Source organism: Mastigoproctus giganteus, chromosome 12, assembly GCF_048544385.1.
Source record: "Mastigoproctus giganteus isolate SK-2022 chromosome 12, ASM4854438v1, whole genome shotgun sequence".
In the NCBI taxonomy this organism is placed as follows: Eukaryota; Metazoa; Arthropoda; class Arachnida; order Uropygi; family Thelyphonidae; genus Mastigoproctus; species Mastigoproctus giganteus.
Window position 1 is genome coordinate 161,353,834 of NC_143586.1, and position 26,429 is coordinate 161,380,262.

The 26,429-nt window shown below is 36.9% G+C and overlaps 1 protein-coding gene across 7 annotated transcripts in view; it reads left to right on the top strand.

Annotated features, from left to right (window-relative positions):
* LOC150077549 (uncharacterized) overlaps positions 1–26,429 on the top strand; it is a 308,710-nt gene that overhangs the window by 174,314 nt on the left and 107,967 nt on the right. For all 7 annotated transcript variants that reach the window (XR_016547746.1, XR_016547750.1, XR_016547745.1 and 4 more), the window contains one exon: positions 12,935–13,094. Coding sequence is in view for 2 of the 7 variants with exons in the window: in XM_090386993.1 (XP_090243119.1) it covers positions 12,935–13,094 (160 nt within the window). In the remaining 5 variants the exon portion in view is untranslated. The remainder of the gene's footprint in view (positions 1–12,934; positions 13,095–26,429) is intronic.

Sequence of the window (26,429 nt, forward strand, 5' to 3'; positions counted from 1 at the left end):
ACGAAACCTTCTATGACAAGCGCATAACACATACTGAACAAGGATTAGCGAGAAACATCCACGCTCGCGATTTTGTCACCCCTCTCCCCCACCCACTGAGCGCTATTTTGACCGGGAATGATAATTTTAGCCATGCCCATGTTTTTTTATGGCGGAAAATGTTCACGGCACTTTAAAATTCACATTTTTTAATGTTTCATTTTATATTAAATCAGCGACCGCGAATACAGATACCGTGAATAGCGGGGGTTTACTGTACTTTATTGTTATTACTATTTAAATATTGTCTCTGTCAGCAAGCTATGTGGCCTTGAGGTAGTTGATGTTGCTGTATACAGGTTGCAATGCTTCTTGTAGGCCTCCTCCATAACTGCCACATCAATGGCCAATTGCTCCTTTTCTCATCTGCTTGTCAGTCATAATGTTCTGTCTCTCCTAGTGGCCTGATATGATATCTTCTTAGTTATGCAGCTGGTCAGGATCTTGTACTTGTTTGGAGACAGGTTAGCAGTCTGTACAATGCCGGGTTTGTGGTGCCTTTCTCCTTAGCCTTCAGATAAGTGATTCCTTGAGTCAGAGATTCTAGGATTGTGTTGGGGTGTCTTACCATCTGAGTGTACTTTCTCTCTCTCTCTCTCTCTCTCTCTCTCTCTCTCTCTCTCTCTCTGTCTATCTGTCCGAACTTCTTGTATCAGTAGTTGTGGATGTTATATATTCCTAGGGTTTTCCAGTTCTTGAATTTCCTGATCGACAGTTTTACTCTTTCCTCCTCGGTCTCCCATTTTGTCATCTATTGTATGTTCTTGGTTTCCATTATAGGTCTATCCATGGGACATAGCTGTTTTCCCACAGGTTTCCCCACAGCTCCTCGAGTGCCTTCTAGTTGGGGATTCTGTTACCTTTCTTCTCTTGTAGAAGGCAGTGGTCTTAACTTTTCTGATCTGGCTCACAGTTGGCCTATCTTCACTCTTACCTCTATCTTCTACTGTAGCCTTTTTTCCCAGATTGGTGGTTCCTTGTCTTTGCATTTTGTTTTCTGTTGGTCTCTGCTTTCTGTTCCATTCATCCTGGAGCCTGCTACAGCAGCACAGTAAATGGCTGTGTAGATGGTGTCTAGTGTTACTTTGTTGTTGTGGTAATCCAGTATTATTTGCTGATTGAGGTGGTCTGTGACTTGCTACAGGATTCTGTTGGGTCTATGCTTTGGTACAGTGTGGGTCTTTTTGGGTCCATTCCCTCATTCTGCTAGATCCTTCTTCCACTCTTCTATTCTGGATATCGTGACCTCATTTGTTTCAAGTCGGCTGCTTTGGGTTATAGTTCTTGTATTTGCTGTTCCTCCTGCAGTTCCTGTTCAGTGTCCATATTCTTTGTAGTTGGTTACTCACATCCTGCTTGATTTTTTTCCAAGATAGCAGGATCTATCAGTCTCTTCATGATGATGGTCCATCTCTGGTCTGCTAATCGCTGTTCAGTAATGCTGAACAGTCTGGAACCCTTTTAATCACAGTGCATAGTTTCATCTTGTACATTGTCATGGCTGTCTCAAGCTTCATTAGTTTGTAGTATGCTTGCATGATGAACTGGCACCTCCGTAGCCAGGTGGACAAGAGCAGCAGTGTGTAGCACACGCTTCTTGATTAGACCAGGTTCGAGCCTGTGACCACCAAATACGGAGGATGCGGAAAGGTCAGGGATTGACCACCGCATATCCCCGGAGCAATATGGCCTTAGTTGCTAATGCTCCTAAAAACCAAATAACAAACAACAATCAAGCATGATGAACTTAGTCATTTCAATGCTCCACTTCATGTGCTAGCTATTTCTTTCTTCCTGGGTGATCACTAGTGTAGATGTGCAGGAAGCACTTCCAGTTGTCTGGGATGGATTGTCTTGCCCTTTCCTTGTTGTTATTATTGTTATTGTTATAATTATTTTTATTTTTTATTTAATAATTTTATTCATTTAATCATTTACAGTCAGTTCTGCTATAATGCGGTACATGTGTTCCTAAAAAGATCTCCATGTTCAGGTATTTTGCACATTAAAAACAACAGGGCTTATGGAAAAAATAGGGATAGGGGCAGAGCACTCAGAAAAAAAAAAAAAAAAAAAAAATGGCCAGTCTGTTAAGAAAAACACTAAAATAAGTTAGAAACCCAATAAAATTTCTAATGCAGGTTTAAACATCTTAAATTTCTAATAAATAAATAAATATTACAGTAAATATAGCACTTTACCTTGAGAAGATATGAAGTTTGATTGATATTTCTGTTCACTGACAATTTCTTTTCTTTATTTATATATTATTTTTTGGATTGTAAAATTTTTAAAATGGTTAAAAAAAAAAAAAAAAAAAAAGATAAGCAATCAATAACGAAGAACACTGCATGCACAAATTACACAAGTGAGATACGGAGTAAAGGTTTACAAAGCTTAAAAAATTAGCATTAGAATTAGTAAAGGTACATGATGCAAAAAAGCAAGCTTATATGGCATCAGCCAAAAAAAACCAAAAAAAAAAAAACCCACTCTTCTCATTTCACCAATTCATTCGATCCAAATTGTTGTCTTGTTCTGCCTTGTGCCCATTTAAGCTATCAACTTTTACTACGGCAGATGGAAGTTTGTTCCAACAATCAACCACCCGCTGACTAAAGGCAAACTTCCACACATCTATCCTACAACTGTCTTATCTGAACTTGAATTTATGCCCTCTCAGGCGATTATTCTGAGCAAAAGGAAGAATCCCATCAGCATTGTGCATGCTCAAACCATTCAAGGCTTTATACACCTCAATCAGATCAGATCACCTTGCAGATGCCTGCGAGGGGACAGGCATCTGTCCCCTTGCAGATGGGGACAGCGGTGGAGTAAACAGACATAGACACATAAGACACATTTATCTGAGGACAGCGGTGAAGTAAACAGACATGGACACATAAGAAAAGAAAACATAAAAGGAAGAAAAAATGCATGTTATTGTACTAAAAACTGATTTATATTTCGTAGCCTTGGTTATTATAGTTTAGGCACCTCTGTAGCCAGGTGGGCAGGAGCAGCAGTGCGTAGCACACGCTTCTTGATTAGACCAGGATTCGAGCCCGTGACCACCAAATACGGAGGATGCAGAAAGGTCAGGGAATGACCACCGCATATCTCCGGAGCAATATGGCCTTAGTTGCTAATGCTCCTAAAAACCAAATAACAAACAAACAAACAAACAAACATTATAGTTGACCTCATTGGTGCCCATTGCTTCTCATATTCTGTCTTTCTCCTTTATTGTGTTCACCGTTGCTACTGACAAATCTGAATTCCACATGATATTTGTTAATATTTGGCCATTTTCATACATCTTTATTATTATAATTTTCTGATCCAACTCGATCGCTTTCTTTTCTTGATAGACTTACTAGTACCACTGTCACGTATTCTCTTAGTTGGCACCATGTAACGGTCAAAATGAAATTTTCTGAAAAGAACCTCACAGGGTTAAGGCGAAAACTCACTATTATCACTCCACGTGAGCTCGCATTTTACTAAAGCACATTTTAGCATTAGCATTAGTAGAGGCATAGGATGCAAGAAAGCAAGCAAGCAAGCAAGCTTATGCAGCATCAGCCAAAAAAAAAAAAAAAAAAAACGCTCCCATTTCACCCCTCTGTTCTTTCCAAATACCTGTCCAGCTCAGCCTTTAAATTTATTTAGGCTATCAACTTCCACAACAACACTTCCAACCAACTACCCGCTGGCTAAAGGCAAACTTCCGCACATCTATCCTCCATCTGTCTTTCCTCAATTTCAACTGTGCCCCCTCAGGTTCTTAATCAGACGAACAGTGCCCTTAGAAGTAGCTGTAGAAAAGGCATGCAGCAGAAACAGAATATCTATGAGACAGAGAGTGGAGAGACTTTGTTAGAGATGAGTCATTAATTAACCTAACTTTTCATTAATTGCCCTCTTCTGAATGGAATCAAGAAGCCTGAGAGAGGTTTTGGGGACACTGCCCCAGATGTGGGAACAATATTCCATGGTAGGATGGATTTGCAATTTGTTCAGAGTCAACAGCTGTTTGGTCAGCTGTTGACTCTGAGAATGATAGCCACATCTGCTATCACTCTGTGAGCGGTCAGAGTAAAATTGGATAACCAATTACAAAAACAGTTGGCAAACAATAATATGTTTAGAAGACCTTTATATTGTCTGTCTCATAGATGTTTCTGCTGCATGCCTTTTCTACCACTACTTACATGGGCACTGTTCTTCTGAAATGGCTTCTATAATTCCTGATCTTTCTCTTTCAAAGCAGTGCGAACACATGCCGCCATCAGCCAACATCCATTTACTATCCAACTTCATCTTCCTCATTTATTCATTCAACCGCCGTTTTTTGGAACAACCTTCCTTCCTATGTATTTCTTGAAATTTACAGTCTACAGAAGTTCAAGTCTAATGTCAATAAATATCTTCTTTCGTCTTCTCAACTTCCAACCCATGCACGGTACTAATTGCCGTAAGCATAAAGGTCTTGTTTAGAAGACCTTTATGCCAAACACGATCAAAAGTCTTTGAGATGTCAAGAGCAACTTCTTGTGTTTCACTGAACATTTCCATTGCATTTGTCCATAAATGGGTAACATAAGTCTGAATATCACCAGTGGATCAACACTGATGGAATCCATACTGGCGATTGTTGATCAGATGGAAGGTTTCTAGATAGTTTGAGTTGGCGGTTGATTGATTTTTCCATTACTTTAGAAAGAGTAGAAGAAATTGCAATGGGACGATAATTGGATGGGAGGGATTTGTCACCCCTTTTAGGAACTGGCTGGATAGAACGAACTTCCAAGCAGAAGGAAAAACACCTTTGGAATAAGAAAGTGAAAAAAAGGCAGTAAAGAACATGAGTAAGTTCAGGAGCACAGGTTTTGAGAACAAGTGGAGAAATACCATCAGAACGTGGAGCTTTCTTAGCATCAAGCAAAGGAGCTTTCTTTTTTTTTTGGCTGATGCTGCATAAGCTTGCTTTCTTGCATCAAATGCCTCTACTAATGCTAATGCTAATCAAGATTTGTCAAAATCCTTTTGACATCCTTTTGATGGAAGACCACAGGAGGCATTGAACGGAGCATGTTGGAAATGGTGTGAGGTGTTTTACCAAGATTATAATACATGAGTTGGAAGAAAAATGGTATGCTAGCAGGTCAGCTTTATCCTTGGCTGAAGTGACAACAGAACCATCTGGTTTTGGTAGAGGTGGGAGCAAACATGGGCAAAAGTTGTAGCCAATAGCTTTGGGAAGAGATCAGAATGCTCAGCTACCATTAGGGCAAGAAGCAAGTTTTCTACTCTTAGCCTGTTCAAAATCTAGTTTGGACTGATTACTGTTTTACAATTGTTGCAAGTTCTAGTGTAATCAGAAAATGAAGAATTGGAAACAAGACAATTACGATATGCAACATTCCTCTCTTGAACAGCCTTAGCACATTTATTGGAAAACCAAGGTTTAGATGAAAGACGAGATTTAAGGTGGAGTGTGGAATAAAGGATTCCATTCCTAAAAGAATACTTTCACAGACCGATCTGAGCAAACGTTGACATCAGAAGTCTTGAAACAGTAATCTGACCAAGGAAAAGAAGAAAAGAAATCTTGCAGATCATCCCATATTGCATTCTTGTAATGTTGTTATTTAGGAGCAGCATTAGCAACTAAGGCCATATTGCTCTGGGGATATGCGGTGGTCATTCCCTGACCTTTCCGCATCCTCCGTATTTGGTGGCTCATGGGCTCGAACCCTGGTCTAATCAAGAAGCGTGTGCTACGCACTGCTGCTCCTGCTCACCTGGCTACAGAGGTGTCTCTTGTAATGCCAAACAACATGAGGTTGGGAATAGCCAAGAGATAAAGGCTCCATTGGAGAACAGACAATCACCAAGTTGTGATCTGAGGTGCCTAAAGGACCACTCACTTCGACTGTGTACTTAGAAGAGTTGTTTTTGAGAAAAAGATCAAGCATGTTGGCTGTATCGTTAAGATCGTCTGGTATTCTGGTAGGTAAATGAACAGTCTGTGTGAGATGATTAGTAACTGCAAAATCCTCAGCATCTCTACCATGGGTCTGTGTGACTAGAAAACAGAAGTCAGCTGGAGTTGTGTACATTAAAATCAGCAAGGAAAATTACCTCACTGTTAAGAAAGTTGGAATGGAGAAAGTCAAGTTTCAAAAAGAATTCCAACTGATTAGTGGATTTGGGAGAATGGTAGAGACAACAGATGAATTTGACAGAATGCAGTAGAGAGATTTTAAGCCAGAGAAGATCGAAAAGAAAAGAAAAGATTCCAAATTACCAAATCTCTGACAGGAAATATCGGAATGGATATATGCACAAGTACCACCTTTGAGGTGAAAGGAATCATACAGCAAATATTTTGGGCAACTTAGATGAGCAGTGATTGAATTAACCGATACTAAGATTTTGTTAGAAAAAGTACATGGGGTTTGGCAGACAGTATGTGGAAATGTAAAAACAGAAAGGTAAAAAGAAATCCAAAGAAGAAAAAAATTAGTCAAGAAACACTTGTCATGATGAACCAAAGACAATAAGTGTACAGCAAGATTAGCACTGACAAGGAGAAAATTGAGTATACTGAGTTATGCAAAGCCATTAAAAAGAGACACAGAGAAGGCATAAAAAGATTTAACATAAAAGTAGAACAAGCATTAAGGGAAAACAAAGGACTTAAATCAGCAGCCATGAGTAGTAATACAGAAAGACAAATGATACTGAAACCGAAGAATAGTGATGGTGTACTTATAAATAGCAGAGAAGGCATAATTCAAATAACAGAAGACTACTATAGAGAATTATACAAGGAGCGAGGGAATGATGCCAGCAGTGAGGAAGATAGATTGCAAATTAGCAACACATACGAAATACCTGATATCCTTCCCAACGAGGTAGAACATGCATTGAAGAAAATGAAGAATCAGTAATCCCCGGAGGAAGATGAAGTTACTGTAGAGTTGTTAAAATTGGGAGGAAGAGACATAACACAAAAACTGGCGAGACTCTTCACAAAATGCATTAGAAAAGGTGTGATGCCTAAGGAGTGGAATGATGCAACCATAGTTTTGCTGCATAAGAAAGGAGATAAATCTCTGACAGGAAATATCGGAATGGACATATGCATAAGTACTACCTTTGAGGTGAAAGGAATCATACAGCAAATTGGAATTTATAGACCAAGTAGTTTGTTCTCCCACATCTACAAGTTGTTCACAAGGGTCATTACTAACAGATTAGAAAGAATACTTGTTGAGAATCAACCGAAAGAGCAAGCTGGCTTTAGGACAGGATTCTCAATTACGAATTACCTTCACATAATATCACAGCTAATGTAGAAAGCAAATGAATATAAAACACCATTATACCCAGAATTTGTGGATTATGAAAGGGCATTTGACTGACAGCATAAGGCAATGTTTCGGGCACTGGAAAGACAAGGCATAAATACCCCATATATTATGATTTTGAAGAAAATATATGAGAACGCTACCTCCTTTATTAGACTAGACAAAGACAGTAACAAATTTAAAATTGAGGAAGGAGTTCAACAAGGACACGCAATATCTCCAAAGTTGTTTACTGCTGCCCTTGAGGAAGCTTTCAGAAGATTAGACTGGTCACAGAAAGGAGTCAATGTGAATGGAGGGACCTAAACCACCAATTTGCAGATGACATTGTGGTCGTAAGCCACGATCCCAAAGAATTAGAGGAAAATCTTAATCAGTTATGCAGTTTTGTATGGATTTTGGACTAAAGATATGAATTTGGCTAAAAGTAATGATGAACAAGTATGCCACAAAGGGGATATAATTAGTGGTGAGCTGTGAATATTTTAACAATGGGCTCGCAGTTTTTCCAATTTTGTACCTATTAAATTTGATTGGTCACGGAAGTGACATCACCGCAGCTGCCACCAGAAGTGCTTCCCATGCTCGCAGTACTAGTAGTGTGATTAGAACATGTGACACATTTTTCTTGACTGCTATGATATCATTATCCCCTTAACCATGTGTATAAGTGAATGTATAAACATTCCTACTTCTTTCTAAAAAAAATAAAAAAACTGGTCGTCATGCCTCGCCTTACTATGATAACTGGATACAACAGTGTCTGGAGTTCTAACTTTTTAGAATTTTTGAATAGTATGATGTCATAATCATGCTTCCTGAAGTTACTACTGCAGTAAGCATGATTGCAACAATACAAATATTTGTCAACAATTTCTTTTTTTGTCTCGCATTTTCGTTACATTTCATCATTACGTGCCCCTATCATCTGCATATGTCTCTTCAACTACAAGATCGATACATCAATTGGTGCTATTTTACATAGATATTTAGATATGTTGCACTCGCAAGTATGTATCTCTATCTTTAGTTATCATAAATCCATTTTATCTTGTCTTCCAGAAATTATGAAAATGTGAATGATTGATAAAATTTTTTACGATAAAAAAAGCTCCTTTATTTCATAATCAATATATACAAATCAAAATTCTTAAAAGAAATGCGAAAAACGTTTCGCATAAACCATCTACTGCGCGTGCTCGGCACACATGCAACTTTTTTATTTGTCTTTTTTTTTAACAACTAGGGAAATATAATGGATACATTTTTTTTGCATGATAAAATTTTAATATTGCAAATAAAAAATAACATGAAATATTTCCCATATCACAAATAACATAAAAACTATCACAAAACATTCCACAATATAAAAACACATATTACATTAAAAACAAACTTTCTAGAAAAAGTTCCACAAAAAATCAGATTACATGAAAAAAAATTATTTCCCAAATATTCAAGAAAAATTTATTCTAAAAATTGCCATATACAATTTACTTCTTTATTAATATTTGTTGTCGATCTTCTGCTTTGCTCCATAGATGAGCGATGATTACAGAGGAATGATTTGACGTAACAATCTGGATCAAATTGAAGCAATGGTTTTCCATTTAGGTATATGATCATCATAATGAAAGTATAATAGAGGAAAAAGAGTGCTCAGCACTGCTAATCGCAATGGCTTCAAAAATATTTCTCGCTTTCTTAATTGAAAAGGGAATTTCACTCAATTTTAAAGATAAACTGTCTTCGACAAAATCTCTAAAATCATTAATTTTTATTTCATATTTTATCAGAAAACAAATTTCTTATTCAGTTTTCACCGTCTTGCCACCGAGGCAAAAGTTCTTTCATATTCCACGATTTCCGGTAGCATATGTTTAAAATTTCTTTCAATGGTATCATTATTTTCTTTATTTAATTTAAAATCACTTGTTGCATTAATAACTTATCCATTAAGGACAAAACAATGCATTTAATAACTTGTCACGAGGTAATTTTTTTACTTTTGAATTTGATTCCTTCAAATTCTTTCCACTTCAACATGCTCTCAATTTTAGCTTCATAATTTCCTTCAGAATTTTTCAAATTAGCAAAAGCATTGGTAGTTCGAATTATTAATTTATATGCTTTTACCATTGTGATTCTGTAAAGCTTCTGAAAGGTAAGAGAGCTCCTGCAGGATGTCGATCATTAGTGCTAAATGGTTAAGAAATTCCAAATTTAAAAGTCGATTTAATAATCCCGAATATTTAACTTCTGATTCAAAATGTTTGCACAAAGCGGGACAATTCCTCCAACCCACAATTGTCATCCGCAAGCTACAAGCTGCCCATCGTGGCCCGAACACACAACCGATCTTTATAGTTTTCACATAAAGTTCTTTAGCAATCATCCCTAATTCGCGCTAGTTTTTTGGAGATTGGTAATACAGTTTTTTTTTTTTTTTTTTTTAAATTATTGCCTGTATGCCATTATATTTTAGAACCTTTTCTGCACAGTGAAAGGCTCGACAAAGTTTAAAAATCTGCCAACATTTCATCTTCGTAAAGTTTATATAATATCTTAGTTGCCTCAATCCCCCCCCCCCACATTGCTACTCTCACTAGTTCTTTGAATACAGTGCAAAATGTTGGAATCACACTGATATTCAGCTACTGTGACCAAGTAAACATAGGAGAAATTTACTGGAAGGCATGGATCACTCACTTCTCCGAAAAACTTGACTTCTTGTAGGAGTAAAGGGGAACCACAACACAGGTTGACCAGAGGTTATTATCCGTGTCAGGAATCTTCTTAATCCTCTGACTGGCTATGGAAAGCAGATTGACGAGTGTGACTTCTCAGTATTTGACTGCATAGGTTTTATGGACACCACTAACATTGTGAAACAGTAATCCCTTTCACGCTTAATTCGTGGTTTCTAATTACCTAAATTGCGTAAAGGCCAGAGGTGAGAACAATGCATACAAAGTTCTCTCCTAATCCGTTCGTTATATGGAAATTTTCTTCGTTCAATGGAAATTATTTTAAATATAATTACCAAGTGGAATCAAAAAAAAATTTGCTATAAAGGAGTTCGTTAAAAGAGGTCCGACTGTAATTAAATCAAAAATGAAGCAATTTTAAAATACATAACCGATCGATTGTGCCATTAAAATGCTGGGAATGGGGCCCCGCTCGCCCCACCATAGTTTTGGCTGTGGATACTCAGTAATTGCGTACAGGATTTCATTTGTAAAATAAATGATCGTCTCAACAATGGGCTCGCAAATTTTCAAAAAAAAAATAAATAAATAACAATGGGCTCTCGCGAGACCACTATAGCTCACCACTGGATATAATGATTGAAGGAGCAAGAATTGAAAAGGTGGAGTCATATATTTATCTGGGACAAGTCATTAGCTGTAATAATGATAAATGGCTGGAAGTCAAGAGAAGAATAAATTTTGGATGGATAGCATTCAGGAAATATAGTCACATACTGAGGAGCAATGTCCCAATTTGTCTGAAACATAAAATAATGAACCAATGTATCTCCCCACCATGACTTATGGAAGTGAAACTTGGGCACTCACCAAAAGAATGGAAGAGAAGCTGAGAACTACACAGTAAAGAATGGAAGAAATTATATTGGGAATCAGACTGTTAGATAAGAAGGGAAATACATGGATTAGGCAGCAAACTCAAGTAATGGACATTCTTATCAAAAGTAAAGAACTAAAATGGTCTTGGGCAGGACATATAACTTGAAGACATGATGACAGATGGACTAAGAAATAACAGAATGGTACCCTAGAGGAGCTAGAAGAAAACCTGGAAGACAATGACGGAGATGGACAGATGAAATTCACAAGTTTTTGGGTAGTAAATGGATGGCCGTTGCACAAAACAGAAGGAACTGGAAAGTTGCTGGAGAGGCCTTCATCCTGCAGTGGATTGAAAATGGTGGCTGCTGATGATGATGATGAAGAAGTGGAAATGAACTAGGAAGTGTTTGGGAGGTTTAGATCTTTTTGCAGATAAGTTTACTCTATTAGGACAGTTCTTTGTGTATTCAATAGTAATTTTTGGATACGGCATACACATGATCAGAATATACCCAGATCCTTGACATAACATGGCCTTGAAAAGGGGAATTGAAGTGTTTGTGTTATTCTCTAATCATCTATACTAAACTCAGTCTTATTCATACCTTCATTCACTCTCTTTTACCATGATTACTTTCATTCTCTCTCTCGCTTACCTGCTGGGTCACTCTCTTTTACCATAACTTTATATTTTCAGCCTTTCACAAAAATTTTAGTTTCGCTCAATCACATTCATTCAGTCCCAGCACATTCACTCATGCTCTTGCATTCTTTCATTTCATTCATTCTTTTTCATTCTGCATTGCATCCCCTTGCTACTAGTGTACTAATGTCTTTCACCTAAGTTTCTGCCCTGGCTGCCTGTACATCTCCCTCCCCTTTATGTTTTCTTAATGGATGTGTAGGGCCAGCAGGTACGTACACAAAAAAGGGTAAGTCTGGGAGGATATCTAGTTGATCAATGTGATTCAATTTCCTTTCCTTCTACTCTTTACCTTAGTTAACAAGACCTTGCTTTTGTTTGCCAGAGAATTCTCGTAATCTGCCTTAGCTTGCCTAACCTCCTTTCTGGCTTGATTGTGGACTAATTTATGTCTAATGTAAGCATCTGTATCATCTGATAATTTATGTGTCCCATGTACTTTCTTTCACTGGCATGAATCTCATCAGTTCATCTGATATCCATTTAGGTCTATTCCTCTTAGTTGGTATAAAAAGCCTAGTAGCTTCTGTGATAACATCCCTGAAAGCATTCCATTGAGAATTTGCTGAACAGGTAACTTGATCAGTGTCCCACTGCATAAAATTTTAGAAAAGTCTGAGACTGTTGTCGCCTCTATGAAAGCAAAACCCCTGTCCCTTGCCTTTGACAGTAGTTATGTCTTTATGTAAATCCCATATCAATATATTGTGATCACTGCCACCTAGTGGGTCTTTCATCTTATTCTTAATGTAAGAAGGATCACTGCTAATTATCAGATCAAGAGTATTGCATTCTCTTTTTTGTCTCTCTAACATACTGGGGAATGACCACAGCATATCCCCAGAGCAGTATGGCCTTAGTTGCTAATGCTCCTAAAAACGAAATAACAACAACTAACATGCTGATGTAGGAAGAAATCATTGACTTAATTCAAAAAAAAAAAAAAAAGTCTTATTGCTATATCAGCATCCAACCCACAAGGTTTACTCAATATCTGGAAAGTTAGTTCTCCATTATAATGCATTTTGATGTCCTATTCTGTATGTCTGTACACTTGTTCATTATACTCTGTACACAAAATTACCAACATCCAGTTAAAAAAGTTTGTCTTTGGTCTAGATAGTTCTTGCTATTAATCAAATACTTAAATGTGTTCATATTTAAATTTTGAAGGATGTACTATTGAATGAAATGTGAAAGTTTAGTTTATGATTTTTTTTTAGTTAACAGGTAAAGAAGAAGTGATAGATTGTGGTATTGTAAAAACTGATAGCCGAGGTGGACGTTTAGATCTTCCAGTGAGGAAAGGAGAAATAGTTTATATCTTAAGAATGGAAAATAATCCTTCTGGAAAGTGGTTAGCAAAAAATGAGATGGGACGATGTAAGAATTTATTTTTGATGCTGATTTTATATAAAAATTGACTTGAATTCCCTTGGTTTACAAACTACAGCAGAATGATTTATTTTTTACTTAAGAATATAGGAAATGCAGGAATATAATTCAGCTTTACTGAGAAGATGGAAAAAAAAAACCAAGGTTTTTTTTTAGGTAAAAACTCTTTAATATCAGAAACAAGTTAAAAACACGTTAAGATTAGTTAAAAATAAAGTATTCTCACCTGAGGAAGGACAACTTAAGTCCGAAAGCTTTGGGTGATTTATTTACTTTATTTTTAACTTATCTTAACTTGTGTTTTAAACTTGTTTCTGATATTAAAGAGTTTTTACCCAAAAAACCTGTTTTCTCCATCTTCTCAGTAAAGCTGAATTATATTCCTACAATGAATCCTGAGAACAGAGGCCTCTTTCAATTTATAGGAAATGCATTTAATATAGGAAAGTTATTCTGTTGGTTTCACAGAATTTTGTGCAACTTTCTATTATTTTGGAGAAATTGAATTTCTTTAAATATATTGTCAATAATTTTTGCCAATTTTTCTGTTGGTAAAGTATAATAAAATTCCTGTTAACCCTCTCCCAGATGTGATAAAACATTAGCTGGCAGAGGAATTTCTTCACTGTTATTAAATAATGGTATAAAATAATTCAAAATTGTCTGGGGAATAACAGAATTTCAGTTTGTTGTGAATACAACTGTTAAAAAATTTTTTAATTTAAAATATTAATTTTTATTTTAAAATAAAAATCCACCTCTGATTTGCTTTATATATGTACTTTTGACAGGTTTTTATGACTTGTTTATTTATGCTTGCATGTGAGTGTTATTGTCACTGTCAGCAAGTTAAACTTGGAATAAAGAAGAATTAAAAAATTAGTGCCGTAAAAATTGCATGCCAAAACAATAAAAACGCTGACTCCATGTATAATGGGAAAAAGCGAGGACAAAAAAAAAAAAAAAAAAAAAAAAAAAAGTGCACTTTAACCATTTTATAATGGTGATGAACTTTAATATGAGGAAGCGTTTTTTATTGCAAAACACTATGGTCAAACATGGAGCCAGTGCACTTAATTATTGGACAATAAAAAAATCTTAAATCCAAGTTTTAGAGAACTTCATAATTATCAACAAGAAGAGGCTTCAGAGCTTTAAAAAAAAAAAAAAAAAAAAAAACATTTTATTTCTTCAGTAACAAAATAATTTATGATACAGATTGAAGGTCAAACCTTTATTATTATTAGCTACAAAACAGCAAACAATGTGCCTGAGGGTGCAGCTACAAAGAATTATTACATAGCTTCAAAGTAGAAGCTTGGAGTATACATTTCCCAAAGTAAAGAAAAAAGTAAATGTACAGATAAAATAAAACTAAATAAATAAAAGTAGGACTCATCTGTCCTATTTAAGTGAACAGGCAGAGCACTGGTATTTCTTCACACACATTACACAATCAGTCTTAGAATTTAAAAAAAAAAGTCCATTTTAAGTCAGGTACCGGATGAGGTTAGCAATTTCAGTTGCCTCTTGAAGTGTCCGGGGGTGTCAAATATCTCAATATTTGCTTTGTTCATTGATCTTGCAGTCCTGTTGTAAAAGTTGTAGTATCCATAATTTGTTCTCGCATAGGATGGTTTCTTAATGCTCTTGCCAGAGCGTTGAAATTTATTTGTGAGACGAGATGAGGGCAATTCAGGGTACCATTTAGCAGCTGGTTAAGAAGGAGTAAGTCGGCTTTATCTCTTCTTTTTTCCAGCGTTTCGAGTCCGAAACGCTGGAAACCAATGAAGGAAAACTAAAATTCACATTGAAATTACTTTTAATAGATATTTTCATTTTCAGGTTTTTCATTTTGTTGGAGCAGCATAGAGAGTTAAATAATCAAAAGCATGATAATCAAGTTATAATTTTATTTCTAGTGAATTTCCTTTGTTATATTAGCATTTATGATACTATTTGTGTTTATTAATGTTATTGCAGAACTTATTTTTTATAAATTGTATTAAACAAAACCAAACATGAATTGTATTAAAAGGCTGTAATACTTTATATTCTGCATAGATTTTTCTTTACTTAGGTCACTTGGCACTGCTCTTGCTACCACATGGTGGGGTTGGTAACCTGGGGGAAAAAGGCAATCTTTCAGGGCCATAAAGAGCATGACATAAATAACATACAAACTAATTTCTCTGGACTTCCAGATGTACCCCCAGACATCTAAGAAAATAGATAAAACCACCCCAAGACTGCCAAATACCAGAAAACTGACTCTGAAACCTATCCACTTCCAACTTTCTTTATCATTCAGTCCCAAGTGAAAATCCTATTGGTACGTGCTCTCCATTTTAGAAGGAACTGGTTTAGAAGAAATTAAAATTAACTCCCAGTGCAAAACATTCAATATGGCATATGAACATTCTCTTTGCAGGACTCCCAATAACTGCGACATAGTATTAGTAATGGCCGCAGGGAGGGGGGGGGGAACAGGCAATCAGGAAAATGTCACCTTATTCATCTAGAAATGTTGAGAGGTCTCTTAGTTCAAGCCTCGTGTCCCAAACATGCCAGCAAATTCTGAAAGCTACTGTTGGGGGGGGGGGGGAGCAGGCAATCAGGAAAATGTCACCTTATTCATCTAGAAATGTTGAGAGGTCTCTTAGTTCAAGTCTCTTAGTTCAAGCCCAAACATGCCAGCAAATTCTGAAAGCTACTGTTCTGAAGGCAACCCATTGATAGGGGATTACCGGTCATCATAACTCTACATAAAACTTTGAACTGTTCATGTGGTGTCATATCAGAGTGGAAATTTCTTCTTGTCTATGAAGAAAAGTTCTGAATTGAAAGGAAAAATCAATGTGTGACAAGTGTCAAGTGAACATTGGTGCATAAGGATGGGAATCTTGTTCCTGCTGTAGTTCTTAGCCTTACATTCCCCAGTCGACATCTGTCAACAGAGCAGTGTCGAGTCAGTCATCAAAGCAGGCATCTTAAACTGTCCAGTAATGATTAACATTCAAATCCTACTGAGGTGTTTTAAATGTCAAAAGTATGGCCACTTGGAAACAGCCTATCATGGCAACACTGCCTGTGCACGATGTGGTGCCAAATACTATGAGAGCAATGACTGTTCTGCTTAAAAGCCAATTTTGTACAAATTGCCAACAAGAGCATCTTGCTTGCTTGCTTGTGAGTATGCTAGTGGTAGAAGGAAGAGAAATAAATTCAAAAGCTGAATGTCTCCTATCAAGAGGCAAGAAAACACATCCAACCAGTAAATAACAGCAAGCCCTCAATATGCCCAGAAATTTTCTTGGAAGTGTACTATCAGGGCACAAACAGTGATGACCATACCACCGTCAGAATCATTTACGCCTCTTGTCTGTCATTTATTGAGTTTATCAATAACCTCAAAATCAATCATTTTCCATGTCTATCCATTTCAGCCACAAGAACAAATGGATGTAGAAGTTAAGGAAGCAACAGAAGTCTGGACACCAGGCAACTTCCATACTTTCCCAAAAAGGATAAACCTAACTTTGAGAAACAAAGCCTGCTACCCTTCAGAAGGATCAAGGAAATCTAATTAATGGCAACATTTAAATTCTTATGTGAAATTGCCATGGATTTCGTGTAATAGTGATAACATCAAGACTCTTCTACATAAGTGTGAGCCAATCTACTTTTTCTTACTCTTAAGACGTATTGGGGAAATATGTCTCCCTGTGTGGAGATGTATTTCCTCAATTCTGTCATTCCTTAACTGTACCAAAAAACCTTCCATAATTATCCAAAATGACAGAATTGGGAATAGCCCTGCACTTGAAGGAATAGCAAGCTTTGTAGGTAACTCTACACTCTTTCAACTTCCTTCACTTACCATGAACATAGAGGCGACAGCAATTTGTCTCACAGTAGGATTGCTCTTTATTTGTTCCATCTATTTGCCACCTGGGAACAACACCTACCAGGCAGACTTTGATCTCATTAAACAACTGCCATTCTCTGCTCTTTTATTAGGGGACTTCACTGTACATAATACTCTGTGGTTTAGTGCAGATATCAATGGAAGAGGTCTGTTTATCAAGCATGCTTGAAAGCAATGTGCTTGCCCTTCTAAATGTGTGCTCTAATACCTTCTTCCATGTCCCTTCCCACACCTTCACTGCCATTGATTTTTCTGTCTGCTCCTGTTGTCTCCTCCCTTTATGTATATATGGGAAGTTGAAGAAAACCATTATAGTTGTTTTCACTTTCCCATGATAATCATCCTGAGCAATAGGAGACCATGTTAACCATTGAGAGATATCATAATGGAAGATTGATCAGGCTGACTAGAATACCTTCAAACATCTGGCAACTTTTAACGTTACTTGAGTTAATCAGGAACCAATCTATTAACCGATGAAGTACATCATAGAAAGTATTGTTTAAGCAGCTGAAATGGCAATACCAAACAACATCCACATGGTTTCCCCATTTTTAAAACCACATTGGAATGCAGAATGCATAGCAGCAAGAAAGGCACAGAACAAGACTTGGGAGATATTTTGATGATAATCTAATAGCTTTCAAATGTGCACATGCCAAAGCTAATGTAGTGTATAGTAATTAGATAGTATGAATCAGAGCTGTATATTTCACTTTAATTATTTATATTTTACTTTAATGTACCGGTAAGTTGTCGATTTTTTCGTTTTAATTTCTGGAGGGTATCATACGGAAGTGTTCCACGTACTATATTGAGGTAAACTCCTCTTATCAATTTACTAATATTATTACCAACGTAGAACATATTGAGTAATACAGCTCTGATTCATACTATCTAATTAATTTTCATACTCTTATTGACTATTTCATTCACTTCCTGTCTCTCCAGTAGTATACAATCGATACACACAATTATGGGAGATTTTTTGAATGGCTTGGTACAAAATTACATTAAATCTACACTAAGGTACTCGGCCCAAAGTTACCATATTTCTTTCCTAAAATATTGCCTTCAAAACAACATCGTTCCGAAGTTTGCCAGGGTGAATTTAAATCAAAAAATTTCAGGCATAAAACAACTATCACTGGCGACATCACGTAATATTGTTAAGCTTGCCTTAAAATCTCGATATGCGGATAAACAAAAATACCTTTCCCAGGTTAGGAAGCTTCGCGATAAATTAAAAAATTATCTACATCCGAACGATTGGTCTGTATTGAAGACCTCCATAGATTTGCGACGGGAAGCACAAGCCTCAGAAATAAAAAACAGACACGTTAATAAGTTGCAAACATTATCGAATAGTTCAAGACACGTTCATACGAATTCTAACACATTGTCGCGAGCTTGCGACCAAGTTCACACGAGTTGGGTGACATCCCCCCCACAGACACATAACGCACTACCACAGAATATGTCGGCTAGTTCACGAACACCCCCTCACCCAGTATCCACCGAACCGACATATCAACAGGTTACAAATCTTTCCTCGTGTACACTATCGCAGGACCAGATTTCACTTTTATCCAAAGGATTAAATTATAATTTACCACCTCGAAAGCTGCCAAAAAAACAATGCGTAATTGATTTTGAACTTGGACTTCGTAGTGTTCCACAAAAAGATGTATTTATTCAACAAGTTAACCAAGTAGTGAATAACATAAAAGAAACACGACTTCCTAAATTGAATACACATGACAGTTCGGCTTTACGAGAACTTCGAGAAAATAAGGACATTATTATACAGAGGGCAGATAAAGGAGATACAGTGGTAATACTAGATAAACATGATTATATTAATAAGTTAGATTCAGTTGTATCTGATAGCTCCACTTATTGTGAAGTGGACCCGACACTGTTTACCAATTTGGTAAATCAATACAATAAAACGTTAACCACATATCGTAAAAACGACTACATTACTATGGTTCAGTTGAAGGAATTGAAGTCCAGAACATACAATATTCCTGCACTTTTTGGTCAGGTAAAATTACACAAGCCTGGATTTCCGATTCGACCTATTGTTTCCTACAGGAACTCGGCATTTTCAGCCTTAGCCACACATGTATATAACATTATAAAACCTTTTAGACAGGTTATACAATTTGGGATTAAGAATTACGATACATTATTTAATAATCTTAAGGACTGTAAACTCGGCGACAATGACAATTTATTCTCATTAGATGTTACATCATTATATACGAATGTAAACGTTGAATACACATTAGATATTATTTGGGATATGTTAAATAAAAACTCGACACCGATTAATTATACGAAGCTGCCTATAAAGGAGATTTTTCACTTAATTAAACTATTAGTTGAGGCTAACTACATCACCTTTCGAGACAAGGTGTACAAACAAATTTTTGGATTACCAATGGGTTTGAGCCTGAGTGGCTTAATGTCAGAGATCTATCTCTCAACGATTGAGCAGATACATTTGACACCTTTTCGTCCCCGTATCACATACTATGGGAGGTATTTAGACGATGTTCTAGTTATTACCGATAGTAGTACTATCCAAGATATTTTACATTCGTTTAACAATATTCATTCTAGACTCAAATTTACATTGGAAAGGGAAGATACGGATACTAAGTCATTAAACTTTCTAAATTTCACGCTTACCCGGGACTCGAACAAAATACAATTTAGCATCTATCGAAAACCCACAAACACCGGTATGCTTCTACATTATAATAGCTACCACCCGTTCACCTACAAAAGATCGATTATCTTTAATCAATTTCTAAATGCCTATAAATATTCAACGACGGATTCTGCTTTAGACTCAGAAATACAAATATTAACTAGCAGATTCTTGAACAGGGGTTATCCCATTAACACAATAAATCGAATTAGGGTACAAGCTAAGGATAGGATACAAAATACTGCACCAATCAACAATAGTAATATCAAAAAATACTTTATTTCTGTCCCATATGTTGAACAGTGGCACAAACAGCTTAACAGATTCTTTAAAGATACCGAATTTAAAATTATAGCTAGGCCTATACGGAAGTTACACACTATACTGAACAATCGCTCGGTTCTTTCGGCGTTCGCAACACAAATTAATGATCTAGTATACAACATTTCTTGCGGTGATTGCGACTCGTCTTATCAGGGTTCCACGCGGTTTTCTCTTAATATCCGTGTAAATCAACACGAAGCCTCTGTTCGTGCTTCTCGTTCAGCAGCGTCAGAATTAGCCTTTCATGCCATTAACGAAAAACATACTTTTTTATTTAACGAGGCCAAAATACTTAACGTTCAACGTAATTATACGCGACTATTAATTGCAGAAACCGTTGAAATTAAATTACACGAGAATTCTGTTAATGTTCGGCGGCCATATTTGATCTCCGATGCGTGGACCTTTACGCGCATGCGCGAAGACACATAATCACTATTTAAGTTGCAGGTTTAGCCTGATTCGATAATTTTCATTCCTGTGATCACGACAGTCGGTCGAAAAGCATTGTCAGCTTCAGGAAGGAAAATCGTTTTGAATATTTTCGTTAGATTCTTTTAATTGCGTTAATTTGAATTTTAATTGTTTTGAATTGATTTTGAATTGTGTTAAATTGATTATTTAATTATTTATATTTCACTTTAATTATTTATATTTTACTTTAATGTACCGGTAAGTTGTCGATTTTTTCGTTTTAATTTCTGGAGGGTATCATACGGAAGTGTTCCACGTACTATATTGAGGTAAACTCCTCTTATCAATTTACTAATAGTGTATAGTAATGGAATTGTAGTGTTTTAATTGTGATGAATAAGTAGCTTGAAACTTATAATCACATAGGTTAGCATAGTTTTTTTTTTTTAGTTAAGATAATTTAATTAATAGATAATATTATTGTCTATTATAACTAATTTATAACTTTATGAGTGTAATACATATAACATAAACTTGATAAAGTTATATCAATTATTATTTTAGAATATGTATAATAGCGTGTGGGACTTTGGTTTATTATTTATGTGGGGAACTTTGATAAACTTAATTTTGGGCCTACTCAGTATACCAAGTTTTCTTTGGGACCCTACAGGTAGCTGTTACATACACATATTTGTATTGTATATCCTCAAACTCCACTAGCACCTGACAAGAGATCTCAGTTCTGAGGCTTTCTTGCTTACTTTCCCATCCAAGTATCATTGAGTATTTTGGGCTGTATGATTTCTCTAGAATAATAGAAATCATTGGGTAAGGTAAACAAAAATACAGATTTAATTTTCACTTCTAAGGAATTTCATATAATACAACATCTAATTGACATTTATTATACATATTAAAGTATAATTACAATTTATATTGCTTCTTCTATATGTACACATGGCTGCTCTAGGATAAAAGATATGGCTTCAATTTCTTATACCTCTCCTTTAACCTGTTTACACAGATAATTAAGATACCTGTATATTTATATCTAAATTTATAACCTTTGTGATCTACAGTACAGCTATAGCCTGGAATTACAATCCTTCTCAATCTCATATATTTACAAAGGGTACTAGGAAAGTTTTGCAATATGACGCAACAATGAATCACAGGAAGCTGCTTGTTGCTGCATGTTGAGACATGTTCATATGTGCATAGTAGCCGCCGCGCCAAGTCGATGGGCTCAGTTATTCATTAGTAGTGAGAGTGTAAAGTGCTTGCGATGGCATCGTGGTCACGAAATGAGATAAGGACAGTTTTGCGGTATAATTTCGTGCGTGGTTTAACCATAGACCAGTGCTTAGAAGAAATGACTCTTGCACTAGATGATGATTGTCCACATCGTACAACGATATTCAGGTGGTATAGAGAATTCCAAAGGGGAAATTTCACTCTGGAGGATTCTGAGAGGCCGGGAAGGCCACGAACGTCAGTTACGGAGGAAAACGTTACTGCTGTGAGGAAAATGCTTGACGAAAACAGGCAAGTGACCTACGAACAGATAGAGGATACTTTGGGCCTAAATGCACCAGCAATTCGTTCGATTCTGCAAGATCATTTGCACGTGAAGAAACTTTGTTCTCTCTGGGTGCCGCATCAACTGACTAAAGAGCAGATGACACGACGTGTGACTTGGTGCCGGGAGATGTTAAAAAAGTTTGATAAGGGACAATCTCGGTATGTGAACAACATCGTGACAGGTGACGAGACTTGGCTGTACTATTACGATCTGCCGACCAAGGCTCAAAACAAAGTTTGGGTCTTTGATGATGACGACACACCCGTAATTGTCAGAAAATCCCGATCTGTAAAGAAGAAAATGATAGCTGTATTTTTCAAATCGAGTGGAATTGTGGAACGTGTCGTTTTGGACACGCAGAAGACAGTCACAGCTAAGTGGTATACTGAACAATGCCTGCCTAAAGTCATTGGATCTATGAAGAACCTGCGGCCAAAGTCAAGAATGGACACCTGGTACCTCCATCACGATAATGCTCCAGCTCACCGCGCCAAAGCATGCACCGAATATTTGACCACGACAGGACTGAAACTTCTCGAGCACCCTCCCTACAGTCCAGACCTTGCTCCCTGCGACTTTGCACTGTTCCCGCATGTGAAAATGAAGCTAAAAGGGAGGCAGTTTTCCAGTGATGAGGACCTTCTACGGGCTTGGGACAACGAGTGTGCTTTACTCCCTAGTGAAACTTGGCAGAACTGGTTTAAAGATTGGTTTCGGAGGATGGAGAGGTGTATTGAATGTAGAGGAAATTACTTTGAAAAAATTAAATAAACAAAGCTGTATTGCAAAACTTTCCTAGTACCCTTTGTATGATAGGTGCCTAAAGTGCTTATACATATTATTATACTCTTATGTAGTAGGGGAACATAACATTCTCACTGTTGTTAAAATTCTCTAGTTATGATCCAGGATTTCAGACTTATATTACCAATGCTTTTAGTTCATTGAGAGCTTACTGAGCCTTTAACTTTTCTCACTATTATTAATTTAGCAAGAGTGTTGCTTTGTTTTTAAAATCTACTGGTTATATTTATTTATTACTTGTCCAATATAAATTTCAGGTACGGACGACTCATCAAGTTTTCACATGCTTTAATTCTTTCCTTTTATAATTAACAAAAAAAAACTTACATACTCTGTCCTTGTTATACTTCTTTCCTTTACCTTGATGGGCTTTCCTCCTTTGGGGTTAATATGTCCTGCAGTCTGCCAAATGGTTGTTTAGAATCACCGGACTGTCTCCCTTTCCGAATCACTCTTCTTTGCTTGAGTAGAATTGATCGGTCTCTCCATTGCCTTCTTCTATTCTTATTTTTGCTCCCTTTCTCTCTGTTTTCTTCCTTACTCTGCTCTCGCTGCTGCATTTCTATTCACATCCTTTTCCTGAACTAACCCCACTCTCATGATTCCTTTCCTAACCTTACCCACTGCACACCTCATTCACTGTCCTTACTTCGGACACGCACCTTTTTTTTTTTTTCTCTCCTCTTCACCCTCTCTCCTCGTTCTCCCGCCTTTTTCTTTGTTTCTCTAACCACTCTCTGACCAATCACTCCTCCCCTCCTACATTGTCCCCCCCCCCATTCGGTTGCTGGCTTTCTACTTTTTCAGGCTCCCCCCATCCTCGTTAGATGTCTGTATGTTCATGGAGGACAGCATGTTTTTCTCTAGTTTCTAGAATCTTCCTTGTCACTGCCTCCACTAATTCTTACTTCCATTGGTCATGCCTAAGGCACTGATCATCCTTGTAATTCGAACAGGTGCACTCAACCCATGGTTTTCATTCTATTCACTTATAGTACCCTATTTTTGTCTGTTTCCTTATTATCCATAACTGTTCATCCCCCTTGGCAATGGTCTTATTCTCCACGGGCACTCTGTTTCTGTACTTTTTTTCATTCAATATGCCCCCCTCCCAAAGAACAGTGACCGATCTCTCCATGCATGTCGTTCAGCGCCCCTACAGTTTGATGTCTATTGCCACTCTTTCAAGGATGAATTCTCCCCTACATCAACACATCCCGCTAATCTGCTTTTGATGGGGTCACCCTTCTACTCCCTTAGGGTGTTCTTATTTCCGATTCCATTATAATCACTACTTTAATTAACATTCTCACCCCATACTTAGTAAAACACTCTGCAATTTACGTATCCTACAATTCTTACCTTCTATTAACTTCCTCGGCCTATATATATATATATATATATATATATATTTATTCCCTATACTTATATTTAGGTAAGATTTACAAGTGTAATATGTATTATTGTTGCATAACCTGTGAATAGAGTAGTTTATTATTGCATGTAGGTATCTAATAACTTATAACTTTGGTAGTATTCTAAAATTAAATTCATACCCCAGAGTAGCAAAAGCAAAGGGCTTAAAGTGAGAGAGCTGAAGGGAGCAGTACTCCTATGATTCGTGGCCTTACAAATTGTGCTAGTTGTTCAGTGTTTGCGACCTGTCTGGAATAGGACATGATACAGCCAAGTGGGATGTATCATGTCAGAACTCACACTTTTCCATCAATCAACTCAGCGGCAATCCCCAAGGCAGAATGTGCTGTGGTCCCTCTGGAGGCAGTTATTATTAGTGACCCTGCTGTCAGGGAAGTGTATTGTACAGAAAAAATTAAGTGGAATAGGAACAAGGTATGCCTGCCATGGTCAAAAGTTGATGTTGTAAGGTAGATATCATCTGATATTGTTGTAGACCTTGGAATTAATGATATTAAATATGGAGATCTGAAAATTTAGCAAATACAGGGCAGTGTTGAGAAAAGTCATGAGATAGGATTAAATTTGAAAGTATCTGCAGTGATACCCAGACAGGTGGGTGTGCATGAGAGACTTGTTAATCAGACTGGCCTTTGTGAGACTGCAAGGTTCATGAGTTAGAACGGGATACCCTTAAATAGAAGGGAGTGGAAGAATATTTGCTGATGCTATTGAGGCAGTGTTAGGTGGATCAGAAAACTGCTGTATTGGTGAGGATAAACATAGGCTAATAGATTAACAATAGCCACAGGCAGAGGTATAAATGATACTTTAACTACATCTATTGAAAGATGCAGCAGCAGCAGCAGCATGGAAAGCAAGATGTTGGAGATTTTGAGGGGAGGTCTTCATGGAACAAACATATAAATGGGCTGTGTTAGATAACTAAGAGTAAGAACAGGTGCATGTATGCTTACATGAACACTAATGCTAGGAGCATGGTAAATAAATTTGTGAATTTGAAGTACTGGTTACGTTATCAAACGTGGAGATTGTAGGAATATCGGAGACATGGTGTCACTAGACTCAAGAGATGCAGAAAATGAATATGGGAAGTACAAAAAAGGACAGATAAGGATTAGCTGGGGGGGGGGGAAGTTCTTCTCCTAGTTAAGAAATATATCAAATCTAAGGCAGTGCATTTGGTTGACATGGTGTCCAGTGCAATGTTGAGTCAGTTTGCCGTGATATAAGCACTAAGAAAACAAAAATGAAAGTGGGATTGTATTGTAGGGCTAATTACTGTGATGAGTATAACAGACAGCTGAACAGACAAATATTGTGGGCCAGTAAATTAGTGTCTTATAATGGTGGATTTTGACCTTCCAGATATTGATTGGAACTTGTAGGATGGTCAGTCATAACCTAGGAAGATTTTTGGGGATTTATTGGATGACTGTTTTCTATAGTAGCATGTAAGGTAACATTAGAGAGCTATACTATACTTAATCAGCAGTAATTCTTCATGCATTAAGAATTTGCAGATAAAAGAACCACTAGGTAGGTGACGGTGACCCCAGTGTATTAATGGTGGTTTACTTAAAGATGGCTACTATCAAGGGGGAAGAGAAGTGCTTTTGTGCAGTGGGAACTAATGTATGTTGCCAATAGCAAATTTTAAATGGGAAGCATTCAGGGAAATAATCTTAAACTACTAGGCTGTTCATAATAATTAAGAAATACTGTTCAAAACTAATGAGACTCATTGCAGAGAAGAAAATTGCATGGGATGCATATAAATTATCATTTGATACAGATGAATGTGGTAGATATAAACTAGGATGGAATCATCTCATAAAGGAGGTTAGGCAGGCTAAGGCAGATTATGAAAAGCCTGGCAAAAGATGCAAAGAAAAACAGCAAAGACTTTATTTATGTAAACACTAGAAAGAAGTGGTTAACTGATTAGTTATTTTGCAGCTACATCCACCATGAGGAATTCTTTAGGGAAGGGGGGGGGGATACCAGAAGTTTATCAAACTCTAGCAGGGAGCTAAAAGAATGCAAGGGAAATCATTGAGGCTAAACATAAAAAAGGGACATTGGGAATGGATAAGGGAGGCAGCAGAGGAA